Below are 16452 nucleotides of genomic sequence, written 5' to 3'. Positions count from 1 at the left end.
GCTGACGCTGTGGTTCCTGTGGTTATGATTATTGCTGTTTGCTTGAACAATATTCTGTCAGGGGGTGATAAATGTTTAAAAATCTAGTTAGATAATTTAGAAATGAATAAATTAATATTTAATGGAAAGAAATAACCGCACTGTTGGCTGAGTCATTTAAAAATCAGCTGGAAATAAAGAGTTTCCAGTTCCAAACAATTTTGCTAGCAATAATTATATCCAATTTAATTTAAAGTTAGTCTGCCAGCTAGCTACATTTTCATTTTTACAAAATAGAACTATCCGAAACCTGAACTGACAAAGTTAACATATTGGTTAGTGAATAGCTAATAAGGCCATGTTTACATAGTTGGCCAGCTAGCTTACTAATATTTAGCTTGAGTAACTAAGCTAGTAGCAAGACAAAATAGCTATGTGGCAAAAAGTCAGTCTGTAAGCTGTAAGTAATTAATAACCAAACATTACTTTTGGAATGGATCTGTTGTTTCACAACTGTGTTATTATCGCCGGTAATGCTACTGTGCTAGACTAACAAAGAATACTCATCTTAGTGCAGCCCAGTGCACATAAAGATTACACACTGTATAGACTAAGTGCACAGGCATTGGGAAACCCTCATTAAGGGTATTAAGCTTATATACCGGTACATTCCACAAGTGTCTGATGAATGTCTGTCGTCTGGTTTTATGCATTTAGCTGAACAGATGTTCTGGGAGGTGATGCAGCTACGGAAGGAGATGTCCTACGCTAAGCTTGGCTACTACAGAGATGAACTGTGACCAGTCAGCCTCGAGAATAGGAATGCTGTCTCATCTCAGTGAAAACACAGTGAGCAGTGAGAATCATCCTGTCAAACAGCTGAAAAGGGGCATCACAGGGACCACCTCTTACTCCCCTCCTCAACACTCTGGCTTTTCATCTCATTCCAGCAGACAGGCTGTGTCCTGTTTCTCAGTATGCGTGATGGACCTATATATCAGGTCCCCTTCCTAATCAAAGTACAACATGCACTGCTAAAGTCAATTTGATTCCTGTGTGTGTGTGTGTGTGTGTGTGTGTGTGTCTGTGTGTGATGAGGGGGTATGTATATTGGTTTTGGATTTACATTACAAAGGACTGTTCAAATCTGTATGTTTTACAAAGGAAAAGTTTTAGTCTACACCAATGAACATGTCCTGAACCCTCTGTTAATCCTAAGTTTAGCTAGCCACAAGTTACTGTGATGTTATATGTGTTTGTGTGGAATGTGCTGTGCATATGTTTTCTTGATATGTCTTTACTGTTTGTGTGCTTTCACCCAGAGACCATTAAGCTTCCCCATTTTGATTTTAGTGCCTTTCTGGAACACTGAATAAAATTGTACTGACTGTATGTTCCAGCCACTATTAATGTGTTCTTATCAGTCTTCAGTACAGGTTATAATTGTTAGTTACAGTGCCTGTCTAGAGTAGCTACAAACCTTGATTAGATGGAGCTGGAGACTGTCTCTAGCAGAGATCATTTCTCTGTTTGCTTTTACTCACTAGCAACACTTCCCTCTGTGTTGCTTACAGCACAGCAGCCTGTACACACATCCACAAGACCATAAAGAATGCTTCTTTTATGGCCTGCAACAAGGCCATCTGCCCCTCCTCTATATGCAAACTGGTGAACGCCTGCGCAGATAGATGGAGTTTTGCCTCTGATCAGTGAACAAAGTACGTTAGATTCAGGGACACAGCAGCCGCCATTTTCACTGAATGAGGAACTACATTTCTCTACGATTTACTGCAGGAGATATTTAGGAAAGGTTCAAATTTTAAATTGAATACTGCCGGTGGTATTCCACCACCTGTGGAATTATATGGAACATCGCCAAATGGATTGCACTTGATTGAGAAGTTGGTTTTGGTCAGCTGATACTTCAACAGAGTCCGGCACCTCCATCTTGAGGAAAAGGTAAGCTCTTTATCTGATGATGTGAGTAGAAATGTACTGTCCCAACTATTCTATATGTGAAACTGACGCTTTTGACTGTTTTAATAATGAAATTAAGTCCCATTTCTTTCACTGATAGTATGAATAGTAAAAAAAGATTATTTATTCTGATTTTTCCATCTCCCCTTTAGCCACTTAAATTCTTATTAATCAAACATTAATGTAAAATAAACATTAAAACAATGTATTCCTAATATTTACCCCTGCTGTGCCCTTTAGTTTTGTGTGATTGATTTACTCCATTTGTCTTTATTATATTTACATTTAAGGTATTTAGCAGAGGCTCTTTTCCAGAGTGACAAACAAAAATGCTTTTTGTTTACTTTGAAAATATCCAAAGGTATTTTGACTTGAAAAGATACAGCAGACTTCGATAATGGTTACACGTTTAATGTTAAGACCTAGAAGAAAAATGTTGGGAATAATCATAAAAAAGCTCATCTGTACCAAAGATTAAATAACAGAAGCTGTGTTAAAATGTCCTCTACGAGCCTCCTTATTAGTTAATTTACATGTGACCACCGCTGACCACCCACTGCTGTATTAAAAGCAGATTGGATGAATAGCAGCCAAACTGGTAAACAACTATCTGTCCAACAGGTGGAGCACAAAAAGTTGGAGACAGTCCAATGGATGTGCTTGGAGAAAATGAGGCCCTCCAGCAATTTTTTAATGGTAAGGAGCCTGCAATCAACGTGCCTTATACTAGCTTAAAAAAAACAAAAACAGGAATTTATACACACAAACTCTTTCTGTAAGTTTGTGCAGTGATTTTCCTCAATCACCACATGCCACTACTCAGGATCACATGTGTGTTTAGTTAAACAGTGATCTTAAGAGGTAAATAAGAGCTGGTGACTGTTCACTTTTAAAGCTCTGTCCACAGTTCAGGCCTAGTAATAAAAGTCCCACAGTAACATGAGCTAGATTTTCTGCTTTCAGGGGCTGTACTAAGACAATGACTATGTTTATGGTTGGAATTAGATTGAGCCCTTATGTGGTAGATAAATAGATACCATTTGCTGCATGTGTTTGTGTTATTGTATATCTCATTGAAAAAGTCATGTCAGACTGGGCATTGCACCTGTGTTCAAGTCATGACAGCCTCTCGTCAGCTGATCAGTTGAAACAGGGAACCTAACCTGCAGCATTTAAGCCACCAGGAGCTAGCTGCGTGTTAGATTTGCACTACACACAGAACTTGTTCTTTTTGTTACAGTACTCAGTTTATACTAGTCATTTAAAACTGCTTTTTCTAATCATACAATAAAACAGCCAAGATTGCAATTTAAGCTAAACAGCGGTTCAGAAACTGAACACAAATCCGAATAGATATAACACATTTGTTTTTGATTATAGGTTTACAAGAGGTAGGGAATCTTAAAGTAATGATATAAATAATGGACTCAAGTGATGTGATTGACCCATGTATGTAATATATAAGTTTAATCCTGTCCCATGTCACTGCAGACAAAACATATACATGTACATACTTTATCTGCAGTAATCCAGATTCTCATATTACATGATAATAATTTGTTCAGTTTGATAAAGTATAACTAAGTTGACAAACATATTTTTGTGCCAACATATAGTGTAAATAGTTTTATTTGTAAAGTATACATTCTCTACAAATGTTTTCTTGCTGAATCAACATTCAGTTATTGTTGTTATACTTTTGTTAAGGCTTTTGACTTTTGATCAACCTGAAAAAAATATTCATTAAATTTTTTTCAGTATACTTTAGCAATCCAAGATAAACTACAAAACAAATAAACCATTTTTTCTTAGATTGTGTTGGCAAGCTGTTAAAACATGTACACTCTTGGGTGTTTATGAGAATTTTGTCCCAACACAAATATAGAGCTGCATACCTGAGGTCCTAGCAATAAACCTGAATGCACTTTGTTCTCTTGACCTGTAAAAAAAAAAACTGAATTATATAATCTTCTTTTTTGCTAGTGTGCTTGAAGTCTTTCAGTTTAGTTATTCAGTTACATTTCTTTTCCAGTTTAAACTGGTAGCTTTAGAATTAAAGGCTTTAAGAGTTTCAGAGAAATAATTGTTGCATCCGATTAGCAGTGAGCTATGGCTTGGTCTATCATTTTGAAAAGGTCAGGTGATACAAATATTATAAATAAGTGTAAAAAAAATTTTCACTGATTGATCAGTGCTGGATTTACATTAAAAACAGTATACAAGGTGTCCTACAATAAACGCCACACACTTTCAGATTATGCACACAAAAAGTCCTGACGGACATCTCTGAACCTCTGTCACTCTGCTACGCCACGCAAACAAGCCAAGAGGAAGAAAAACAAACAGACACCCTGTATATTTAAAATCTGTTTTTCTCGGCTGTAAGAATTAATTCACCCAAAAACACTTTTGATTAAATAAATGCAAAAGGTAAAGCTTTTTTGTGAAATATTATTTCCTTTTTTAAAATAGGTTTTAAGATTTTTTGAAAAATCTTTGTTCTGTTGTGGTGCACAAATGCTTATTTGTAGTAGTTTACTTAATTTTATTATGCATCCTATTTGTATGTTGTATTTACCTCATGCTTGTGTTGCAGTATGTTTCAGACATAAAGTCAGCGTCTCATTTTACAGTAAAGAATAACTGTCCACCCCGCACTACAGGACACCGAAATATTTTAAATGAAATTAAACTTATTTTTATAGCGCTTTTTACAACTGATGCTTCATAAAGCAGCTTTGCGTAAATGTGATCACAGGACAGAGAATCAGGTAAAACATTGATCATGCACTACCAGAACCCCCAGTGAGCACTCCCTCAGAGCTGAAGAAACCTTGGGAGAACCATCCAACCACTCGTCACAAAGCTTTTAAATGATTTTAAAAAAGTTATTATACATCCAATCACAACTAGGCGACTGCCCTGAGAAAAGATCGGAACAGTTAAGTCCAAATTTTAGACACCACACAGTACAGGATAATCTGGGAAGATCAGCACTTAAGTCCACTTTGAACTCTGTAGATTTTTAAGATTGGCAGATTAAATATCATCTGTATTAATGTATTTATATTATAGAATGTGCGTGGCATAAACCAGCACTGTACTTGCGCCTTCGTTACAGTCAAAAGGTGTAATTTACTCTTTGAGACTTTCCTTTAATGCATATTTAGTCAAGCCAAGAGATACAGAACCTGTGGACTGACACGATTAATGTGGACTGACACGATTAATGTTACAGGATTTTACAAAAATATAACTTTATGCAGTTCCCACAAGCATTGCTCTGCCTGCTAAACTCCAATGTGCAGTTAGATGCTTTTCTCCATTGCGAAAAATTAATTGGAGTATTAATATTGTTTTGAAGCTGTTTTATTTCAGTAAAACAAATATTGATTTACATACATTAAATGCAATACATAATAGGGTCATCGTCTTGTTGGAAGGTAAACCTACAGTCCAGTCTAAGATCCCTCTTACTTTTCATTAAGAATAAGTGAAAACAAGACCCTATGCTTAACCTACCCTTTAATTGAAGATCCATAGTGAGATAAGATGACATAAGATGAATCACAGAGAGAGCATTAGAACATGAGGCCCAGACTAACAAAATGACAAGTCCTGAGAAAATGGCTAACATATGCAGTGGTGGTTGTTGGACCTCCACAAACACTTGATGACAAAGAGGCACACGAATGTAATACAAATGTTCCATTCTGACCTTTTCGTACATCTGCGTCGAACCTAGGTCGTAGCCCGACACGCACCTCCCCTGAAATGTAAAGCATGTGCATCATCTAACATAACCGCTGGTTAGCCGTAAACCAACATAATCATTTAGAGCCAATGTCCAAAGTTATTCCAACGGGCCTTTTCATAGGAGAACTGGGGTCAACTGAATTGAAGCAGCTTTAAGGAAAACCTCTCAAATGATGGTGAGAGTTAATAAACTTATTGAAAGGTTTGGGGGAGCTGAGTTTCTGTCTACACTCGACCTCTGCAAAGGATATTTGCACATGCCTTTGAGGAGCAAAGATGACTAGAAATGTGTGAAAAGATTTAAACAGTGTCATGAAAACTGTTGGAAGGTTTTTCATAACAGTAAGTATTCAGGAGGAATGTCTGTGTGTAAAGGGCAAGGGCAAAAGCCTAAACCGAACCCCTGTTGAACTCCTGTGATCATGCCTGTGGAAGAAGAGGGTATGGATACTGGACTGTCCTGTCTTCGGTCCTGACCTCAACCCAGTAGAGAATGTGTGGAAAACTTGTGATAAAAAAAATGTGATACTGATCCTGCATTGTTACACATCTTAAGTTTGTAGGAGGAATGGGACAAACACTGAAACATTTAATATCCTCAGTGTCAAAATGTTGTTAATATTAGTACATAAAAAAATAATATAAACTGCACTGAGAGAACTGAAGAAACAATGTAAGAAAGTACTGTCCTAACTGTCCTGGGTGTTGTATATGAATGATTGTATATTGTTTATAAAGCTTGTCTTGCCATCACTTTTTTAATGTAATCACATTTCCCAGTTAAGACCTTTTGCCTGTTAGTGATTTTTTTTTTTCTTTCTGATGACTCAACGGGATAGATAACAGCTCCTGCTGTAATCTTGGAGTAGGTGCAGTATACAATCATGAGGTCAGGGTCAGGTTTGAGGTCATACGTCTGTAAGTCAGAGTAATTACAGCGTAGTCATAGTGGACTCAATATGCTTTAATACACTTTTTGGCCAAAAAGAAACACACCCACACTGCTGCGAAACTCTGATACATAAATGATTATGGGTATGGTCTAATTAGACATTGGGTGGTAGGTGTGCCACAGACTGCTATACACAACCTGTATGCCTTCATGTCCAAACGTATCTCAATTTGTATCCAGCTTAAATGTGGGCCAACAGGGTACTTAAGCCTATTTGCACGTTTACATTACATTACATTACATTTGGCAGACGCTTTTATCCAAAGCGACTTACAAATAATCATGTACATTTAGTAATAGAAGACAAAGAAGTTCAAGATAAACGAAAACTTTAGGCAGGTCCTAAAGGAGGCCAAAGGGATGTAGTGGGTTAGAAGTAGTTAGTGTGTTAGAGGTGTTAGGAGAGTAATTGCTCTTTAAAGTACTCTGTCTTCAGGAGTTCCTTAAAGATGGCGAGGGATGATCCTGCTCTGGTAGTAGAAGGTAGTTTGTTTCACCATTGGGGAACGTATCTTTCATGCTGGTATTGTAATTACTTATTTCCAACATAGATATACCATAATTACATTCACACATACACAGTTTCTTTCCTTTCCAACAACTCATCCAGCAACTGGAGGTTTTGTAATGAATTTTATGGTTGCTCAACTTCTTTGCCAATTTTGCAGGGCAGGATGTTAGTGGCATATTGGAGAGTGCAGCAGTGGACACCAGCATTCTTGAACAATATCTGAGCAATGATATTGACCCCACTTTGTGAGTTCTGCTTATATATTATGTATTAAATGTGCTTTTTGTGCATTGCCAGAGAGGTTTTAATTCTAGTCACACCCTGATTGTGGTTAAATGATTTAAATGGATTTATAACAATGTACACACCAGTGTTGGCAGGATTTTATTTAAGAGATTTCCATTGTACCTTTCTATTGGTTATATTGGTTGTGTGCTGTATGCTTTCTTTAATTTTGTTTCTATATTTTTTAGTATGTTACCCGAATCTCCTCCAGATTCAGGTTCAGAACCTTGTTCACCACCACAAATGCCAGGTAAAGTTTATAAAATGAGCAGATCTTGCTGCCACACCAAGCACGACTTATCAAAAGATAAAAATCTATTTACTAAATAAATAAAAGTTATACCTCACACATGCATTAAACTCCATTAAACTCAACTATTACTATTGCAACTAAAAATGATCACCTGTTTAAATTAGTATCAAAACTGTAGTGCTGAGAATCACCCACCACCCAAATAATAGCTGCTCTGTGGTGTCCTGACCCCTGAAGAACAGGGTCATAATACAGTGGTGATCATAACTGTGTTAACTTCCCAGAAGTATTGAATCAAAAAATATCGATAGGATAAGTGGATCTGGTCAAATGGATAGTGAGAATGAATGTATTTATAAAAATGTTCTTTATTATTTTTCCACCAATTTCATCTGGATCCCTGACTCTGACATCTTTTGCTGTTTTGAAAAGAAGAACGGTAAAGAAGTACTTTGACTTGGGGTAGACATTAATTTGTGAGCGAGCAAGTTCACATTAGTTCATTTAAGAGAATTAGGGAAAAAAACAAAATAAATTAACAATGCTTTTGGGAACCTAATCACAGACTTATAAAATAATGTGAATCAGGACTTTCTGAACATTCATATTCTGTCCAGCATTGCAACTTTATTCAGATTCTACAGCCCGTTTGAAAAGTAGCTAAATATTACTAGATGACACAATTTGCCAATTTATATATTTGTTGTGTCATCATGTCTTATTTACATGCTGCCTAGTGTCACATGTATCAGTCTTCTTGTATACTATAAACCAAAAAAAAAATGTATGTGCATATTTTAAAATCACAGCATTATATACAGTATATATTGATAAACAGACTGGAATTTACAAATGGTCTGTACATAATACCCTACAGTGTATCACAAAATTGAGTTCACCTCTCACATTTCTGCAGATATTTAAGTATCTGACAAAATGACACTTTCACACAGTGAAAAGTACTGTGAAAATCGACTACAGCCTGAAGCCTGTGTGCCGCAACAGCAGCATTTAAGGTGGGATAGCAAATTCATGTGAGTTATTTATGTAAGGAAAAGTGTGTTTAAGGTGCATATTTAAAAGGTTAAGTAGATACTTACATGTTATGCTAAAGCTTGAGCAGAGTGACCAATAATAAGTCAGCAGGCAGGTAAACTTATTAAGCTTATTAACATGGAATGGTATTATCCACTTTAGGAGGGTTTAAAATCGTTACGCAATATTCTTCTAGCCATAAATACTGCATTGTTTTTGTAGTATTTAACATTATAAATTGTATTGTGTCAAAGTGTAATTTTGTCAGTGTTGTCCCATAAAAAGATTTACTTAATATACACATATCTGCGGGGGTGCAGAAGGGGTACCCACTATATTCACTGCACGCCACTGGTAAATACTGTATAATGATGCATTGTAGAGATGTTGTGTTTGAGGTGATGTGCAGTGTTTGGTGTCTGCCATAAAGACCCATTTTAATCTTATCAAACAAAAGAATATGTTCTTGTCATGAATGTCATTGTTATCAGTAACAGAAGCTGCAAGCTTTAAAGCAGTCTTGTTTCATCTAGAGTGTAAATTCCTCAGTGTTAGAGATTTTATAACCCATTGGGCCCTATTTAAGTGATCTTTAGACGAGCCTTCAACCGTGCAACATGCAGCTTTTCCTATCCTAACAAAGGGAAAAATAAGCTTTGCATGGCTAGAAACATGCAAAAGGCATGTATTAATTCTCTTAATCATGGGTGTGTTTTGGGTGTAACTTGCAATCAGCATGTCACCACTTACATTAAGAGCCAGGTGTGCTCTGGTGGATTGCCATTTTAGAGGTGCAGCTACCTGGATTTGTCCAACGCTTCTCAGCAGAGGAAACTGACCAAAAATTAGGAACAGTGATTAAGCTTCCCATAAGTGGCCAGCTGACCAAAATTACCCTGAGAGCGCAGCGATGACTCATCCAGGAGGTCACAAAAGACCCCACAACAACATCTAAAGAACTGCAGGCATTTACGGACAGCGTTCATGCCCCACCATATGAAAAAGACCTGGCAAAAATTGCCTGCATGGTAGAGTGCCAAAAACCACTGCTGAGCAAAAAGAACATTTAAGGCTGGTTAAGGCTTGGTAATTCCCCAGCTCTTTTCCCAAAGACATTTGTTAAAATACTATTTGGACTGATGAAACAAAAGTTGAACTCTTTGGAAGGTGCGTGTCTCAGCACATCTGTCGTAAAAGAAACACTGCATTCCAGAAAAAGAACATTATACCAACAGTTAAACATGGTGGTGGCAGTGTGATGGTCTGAGGCTGTTTTGCTGCTACAGGGCCTGGAAGACTTGCTGTGATAAATGAAACTATGAAATCTGCTGTCTTCCAAAAGATCCTGAAGGAGAATGTCCAACCATTTGTTCGTAACCTCAAGCTGAATCGAACTTGGGTTCTGCAGCAGGACAATGATCTAAAACACACCAGCAAGTTCACCTCTGAATGGCTGAAGACTTTGGCGTTCTGATTGAGATGCTGTTGGGGCAATAGCTCTCCACAGTGCTGTGCAAGTTGCCGTAAACACTTGATTGCAGTTGTTGCTGCTAAGGGTGGCGTAACAAGTTATTAGGTTTAGGGGTAAACACTCTTTCATACAGGGCTATGTAGGTTTGGATTTTTTCTCCCTTAATAATGAAAACCGTGAGGTTTCCTTGTGTTGTGTTTGACTAATATTTAAATTAGGTTGATGATCTAAAACAGAGTGACAAACATGCAAAAAAGGAACTCAGGAAGATTGTTTATACCACTTTGTGTTTTAATCTCTTATCTGATTAATATATGCCTCCTTGTTAGAGATATTAATAATTATGTTGTTACTTTGTCTCTTCAGATGTTTGCTTAGGTTCTAATTGGTCCAGCAAACAGAGCAGTCATGACACTCTTGCTTTGGCAGGACGGCACCAAAAAGAAAGTCTGTCTGAGCACTCTGAAGTTCCAGCATCTCCTCATCACCTTCATGGCTGGGCTCTGAACCAAATAAAGTCCAGCACACCTGCATTAGCTCAGGTTGTTTGTGATTCTCCTAAAAAACATACTGCCAACACAAGCCCAGCTGAGGGCTGTTTTCAAGCCAGCACACCACCCACAGCACCAGTCCACAAGGTTACACGGGAAAGCAGACATCTTCCCATAGTAGGGGGCTGCACAGAAGCCAGCACCTCCACCGCTTCCCCGTATCCGTTGCCGCATGCTGCATGTCTAGACCCATTCATGCCCCCCAAACCTGAGCTGAACTCAGGGTGAGCTTCAGCTTGTTTTTCTTAAGGATTGAATCCTGGTTTTGTTTACCTCTCGACAGTTTCATTAGTGCAGTTTGCTTTTACAGGACGCAAATGGTGCCCGAAAGAAAGAAGAGAAGGCGCTCAGGTTCTTTTGAAGATGACACAGACCAGTGTCAATGGAATGACTCTGGCTGGACCAAGACTTCAGTCTGTGAGTGAAGGACACAAATCAAGGCTCAATTAGTTGGTTTGTATTGCAAAGAGAGACTAAACAAACATTTTTTTTTCTGTTACTGTAGTAAGTCTTGAGGACGGGACATGCGAGATGCCACATTATGATGGTGATGCCCATGGGGCAGGTCCAGTAATGGGGGCCTACCAGTTACTGACATGGGACAGGTTCCAGCCCAACCAGTGCAGTTCCCTCTACACCAGCAGTTATCAAACACTGTAAGTTTCCTGGTTAAGTAACTTAAATTGGTTTCAGGGCATCAAGATCCACCACGCGCAGATATCCCTAGACCACATTATTAGTATCAAGTCACTCCTGAACTGGAGACAAATCTGGTTAATCTGACCGGGGAAAAAACAGGTCTATTGCAAGGAGAAATTCAATTTTATTTTTCATTTGTAAATTACAGTCATGAAGTATAAAGGAATAGTGAAGAGGCACAGAGCCAAGGTATTTGAAGTCCAGTGTGAAGTTTCTACAGTCTGTGATTAGGGTGCCATCTGCCTGGTGCTGGTCCACTGTGTATAATGTAGTCCAACATAAGTCAGCGATCGGCTAGAAGAGTTTGGTACGTTTTGTTGTTAAGTCAGCTGTAAAAAATCTATACAGATGCTTATTTTTTTTCCAGCAGGACTTGGCACCTGCTTATTATGCCAAGATTGCTATTAAATGGTGTTCTGACCATGATATAACTGGATCTGTTTTCAAGAGGAAGGTGAGAAATCAGTGTCAGAGGGAGTTTCACAGGATGATTGTCCTTATGCCATGCTGCACTGACGTAGTAACTCATGTAAAGCACCGGGTGCTGAGTGTGTAAATAACCATACTTTTGAAGTTAGACTCCAACAAGACATTTTCCCTAGAAAAGTAACTTACAGTCGTTTTTTAACTTTGACCTAAAATTTGTAAAATGTAAAAAGTGTTTTCCAAAATGTCTGTTTTCTTGTCTGTGCATGCATTTTATAGCCCACCCCCTGGCTATCATGTGGACACAGATAAAGGTTTTAGCTATTCCAGAGCTGATGAAGCCTTTGTATGTCAGAAGAAGAATCACTTCCAAGTCACAGTTCACATCGGGATGGTTGGAGACCCTAACTATGTGCAAACCCCAGCAGGTCCTATGCCAATAGAGGGATTCGAAGTGAATGTTTTTGGAGTGAAGGTAATGTAGTATACATACATCTGCTAATCATTCTAATATCTATGTTTGTTCTGTGATTTGACCCTTTGACTTGTCTTTCAGCTTGAAGCCCAGAACCACCAAATCACAATAGAGCAATCACAGTCTGATCGCAGCAAAAAACATTTCCGGCCAGTTCAGTAAGTCACCTTTATAACCAACATGATTCATGACCTTAATCCAAAGAGCTTGCTCGGTTACACAATATACACATTTCATACATTGGCATTAAGGACATTAAAATGTCATTTTAAATATGCTTAATCGCCACTTTGATCTCAATCTTTTTTAGAGTGAATTTGCCTGGAAACAAAATCACCAAGGTTACACTTAGTCGACTGCATTTTAGTGAGACCACTGCCAATAACATGAGGAAGAAAGGCAAGCCTAATCCTGACCAGAGGTCAGTGAGCCAGATATGCTTGTGCTACACATTTATTGTAAAATTCCTCTTTGTGTCATAATTTTGGTGTCTGACAGTTAAGCACTAGAGGTTAGATGTTGTTATGAGTGTGAAGATGTAATATTTTCTGTTTGACAGGTACTTTTTAATGGTTGTGGGGCTTTATGCAACTGTCAGGGGGAAAAGTTACATGTTGGTTGCAAACATATCTGAGAGAATCATCGTTAGGGTAAGTGTTGCCTTGCTCCAGGTTAAAAAGAACTGTCTTAGATGCTTGCCTTTTCTATATCTAATCTCTTGTTTAAATCATCTTTAAGAATGATGCTATTCTAGGACTGGAAATAGCATAGTAACTGACCACAGCATATCTCTTTGTAAGGCCTCCAATCCTGGGCAGTTTGAAAATGACAGTGAGGTGTTCTGGCAGAAAGGACAGACCTCTGACTCAGTGGTGTGTCAAGGAAGGGTTGGGGTCAACACTGACTCTCCAGATGAGGCTCTTGTGATTTGTGGGAATGCCAAAATAATGGGCACGGTTATGCATCCGTCAGACAGAAGAGCCAAAGAGAACATTCAAGAGGTGAGAGTCTCAAATTCATTACTGTATTGATTTCCACATTGTAAAGGTTTTAACAAGATAAGCACAGAGTGGGCCATAATAATAACTGTGCATCGCTCAACAATACTGAGGTATATGCTTTTGCATACCTCAGGCAACTCTGTGAAATGGCTTCTTTCGCATCACTCTCCCATACAGCTTCTCCTTGTGCAAAGTGCGCTGTATTGTTGAGCGATGCACAGTGACACCATCTGCAGCTAGATGATGCTGCAGCTCTTTGGAGGAGGTCTGTGGATTGTCCTTGACTGTTCTCACCATTCTTCTTCTCTGCCTTTCTGATATTTTTACTGGCCTGCCACTTCTGGGCTTAACAAGAACTGTCCCTGTGGTCTTCCATTTCCTTACTGTGTTCCTCACAGTGGAAACTGACAGGTTAAATCTCTGAGACAACTTTTTGTATCCTTCCCCTGAACAACTATGTTAAACAATCTGTGTTTTTAGATCATTTGAGAGTTGTTTTAATGAGCCCATGATGCCACTCTTCAGAGGAGAGTTAAATAGGAGAACAACTTGCAATTGGCCACCTTAAATAGCTTTTCTCATGATTGGATACACCTGGCTATGAAGTTCAAAGCTCATTGAGGTTACCAAACCAATTTTGTGCTTCAGTAAGTCAGTGAAAAGTAGTTAGGAGTATTGCCCATATGCCCATACTTTTGCACCGGTCAAATTTTGGTTTAATGCATATAGCACATTTTCTGCACAATAAACCTCATTTCAATCCTGAAATATTACTGTGTCCATCAGTTATTAGATATATCAAACTGAAATGGCTGTTGCAAACACCCAAATATTTAGAACTAAAAATGATTAAGATTAATAGGGGTGCCCAAACTTTTTCTGTCTGTGGTAATCAGTGATCTGCTTTGATACATTATTATTATTATTGGTATACTTCCCCAGGTGGACTCAACAGAACAACTGAAAAGAATAGCTAAGATGAGGATTGTGGAGTACGACTACAAGCCAGAGTTTGCATCAAAGATGGGAATTGACCAGATGCACGAAACAGGTGAACTTTCAGAGTCAGACCACACATTCTAATAAAATGAATGTCTGGTAGAGGGTTTAAAGCTAATCAGGCATGTTGAAATTTGTGTGTGGTTATAATGCCCTGTGCTGGGTAGTATAGGGTCATCTTGGATGCCTAGGGGTCTGTTTTTTTCATCAAAAACAGACAGAATTTCCTGTAGCACCAAGTTTTAAGGCAACCTATAAAGCCTGGTCACAATTACAAAAACTGTACAAATGCAATGTAGACTTTCCAAGTAAAAATTCAGAGGAATTAATGTTAATACTGGAACATGTTGCTTTATTGGTGGCATTTAGTCAGAATTATGGTTTCTTAAGTTAGCAAAATATGTAGGCATGCATTCAGCTACTTCAAGTGGCAGATAAACATGAACCTGTTGGCACAGTGTCTAATGTCAGACCCGGGCTAGAGGGGTATAAAGCCCTGAGTATTGAGCTGTGGAGCAGTGGAGCTGTGTTTTATAAAAAGATATTTGAAATGAGTTAGGAATTGGGGATTTCTAGACTTTGTTGGTTGTTTTTTTTTACCAGACAGGGATTAGGCCTAGTCATAGACTATATTTTCTGTTTTATGAAAATCTCCATTCAAGGGTAGACTTGTCTAGGAAATTGCCCCTCTTGGTTTAACCTTCATTTTTGCCAGCCTAAGAGCCGCCAAGTACGTAGAGCAGTTTTCAACAATATCAGCCAGGTATACCATTATGCAACCTCCTACCACCTACGACCCACTTAGAAGCCACAATAAGCACCTCCATGTCCATTATAAATGCCTAAAATGAGATTAGCTAAAGCAAAACAGAATATCTTCAAATTAGACTTTATCTGGCCTTTTAATTATATGTGCCATCTAAAAAATGCAAATGTATTCCATGTTATAGTATGCGGCACACAACCAAAAGTATCAGCAGAGTCTTAAAATACTGTATAGAAATTTATCCTCTCTGTCTTTGCTGAATGTGATGCCATATATGACTGCTTTAGAAGCTTATTTGTTTTTAGGTACACAGCCGTTCTCTCTGTGACACTAAAGAAAATCTTGCCCTCCACATTAAGCAAGCCTATAGGGTGAAACCACTCAGTGGCAACAGAATCCTTCACTTTTAATATAAAGACACCCCCTGCCCTTTGCCACTATTTTGGTATAATCCCTTTCTCTTTAACCTCACTGTTTTCCATTAAAAAATCTTCTGTTGCCCTTTTTATATATAAACACCGTAAATTTTCCTCAAACTCTTTCTTCTCCACTTTTAGTCTCCCAGATTTTTCATAAATAGGATTTTAACAAACATTTACAGTCTAAAAAAAGATATCTTTACATGGTCCTTCCTCATAGCCTCTGCTTTCCACAATCTCATTACCTTATTTTTCCTCTTCCTGCAATATCTTAATCTTAATCTGACTCAAACTATTTCTTTAACAATGTAAGAAGTTCAACACACTGCCATTTGTACTGCTTCCTCCATACGTCCCTTTCTGCTTGATAACTCCTCTGCTCTCTCTCTGTTGCCACCTCCTATCACTCCTGCCTCCAAGTTATTTTCTGATCAAGGTATTTTTATTTGGTTACTCACACATGGTTAATATTAGTCACCACCACCTCTTTCTCTCTCTCTCTCTATCTATCTATCTATCTATCTATCTATCTATCTATCTATCTATCTATCTATTTAAAATAATCAGTTTCTCTTATTTAACTGTTTATAGGAATATATATAGGAATATATATATATATATATATATATATATATATATATATATATATATAGGAATGTATAGAAATAGCATCTATTGCCCAATTGACACTGGTATCATCACTAAAGGTATAATCAGTATCATCATGTAAAGCAGTAAAAAAAAGTACAACATGGAAACGTTGTTTGCAGCAAATTCCTTACATGATAATGTCCACATAGTACAACATTCTAAAATTCATACTGATCCGAACAAAAAGAAGTTCAGCATACAACTGGCAGTGTGGTTCTTTAGGACTGTGTTTCTCTCTGGCTTTCA

The 16452-nt window shown here is 37.9% G+C and overlaps 2 protein-coding genes across 6 annotated transcripts in view; both read left to right on the top strand.

Annotated features, from left to right (window-relative positions):
* Positions 1 to 1371, top strand: part of LOC111188170 (RAB3A interacting protein (rabin3)) — a 31207-nt gene extending 29836 nt beyond the window's left edge. For all 4 annotated transcript variants that reach the window (XM_022667006.2, XM_022667004.2, XM_022667005.2 and 1 more), the window contains one exon: positions 697 to 1371. In XM_022667006.2, coding sequence (XP_022522727.2) covers positions 697 to 779 — 83 coding nt within the window. In that variant the 3' untranslated portion in view covers positions 780 to 1371. The remainder of the gene's footprint in view (positions 1 to 696) is intronic.
* A 106-nt stretch (positions 1372 to 1477) lies between these two features.
* Positions 1478 to 16452, top strand: part of LOC103032000 (myelin regulatory factor like) — a 39144-nt gene continuing 24169 nt past the window's right edge. The window contains exons 1-13 of one of the 2 annotated variants that reach the window (XM_049474127.1): positions 1478 to 1938; positions 2578 to 2652; positions 7333 to 7420; positions 7649 to 7710; positions 10586 to 10994; positions 11081 to 11187; positions 11276 to 11426; positions 12175 to 12370; positions 12452 to 12528; positions 12681 to 12791; positions 12930 to 13020; positions 13171 to 13371; positions 14314 to 14422. In XM_049474127.1, the coding sequence (XP_049330084.1) occupies positions 2607 to 2652; positions 7333 to 7420; positions 7649 to 7710; positions 10586 to 10994; positions 11081 to 11187; positions 11276 to 11426; positions 12175 to 12370; positions 12452 to 12528; positions 12681 to 12791; positions 12930 to 13020; positions 13171 to 13371; positions 14314 to 14422 (1648 nt within the window). In that variant the 5' untranslated portion in view covers positions 1478 to 1938; positions 2578 to 2606. The remainder of the gene's footprint in view (positions 1939 to 2577; positions 2653 to 7332; positions 7421 to 7648; positions 7711 to 10585; positions 10995 to 11080; positions 11188 to 11275; positions 11427 to 12174; positions 12371 to 12451; positions 12529 to 12680; positions 12792 to 12929; positions 13021 to 13170; positions 13372 to 14313; positions 14423 to 16452) is intronic. The other variant, XM_049474128.1, reaches the window with a different exon arrangement.

This window comes from Astyanax mexicanus, chromosome 2, assembly GCF_023375975.1.
Source record: "Astyanax mexicanus isolate ESR-SI-001 chromosome 2, AstMex3_surface, whole genome shotgun sequence".
Taxonomy (NCBI): domain Eukaryota; kingdom Metazoa; phylum Chordata; class Actinopteri; order Characiformes; family Acestrorhamphidae; genus Astyanax; species Astyanax mexicanus.
This window is presented reverse-complemented; position numbering and strand designations above follow the sequence as displayed.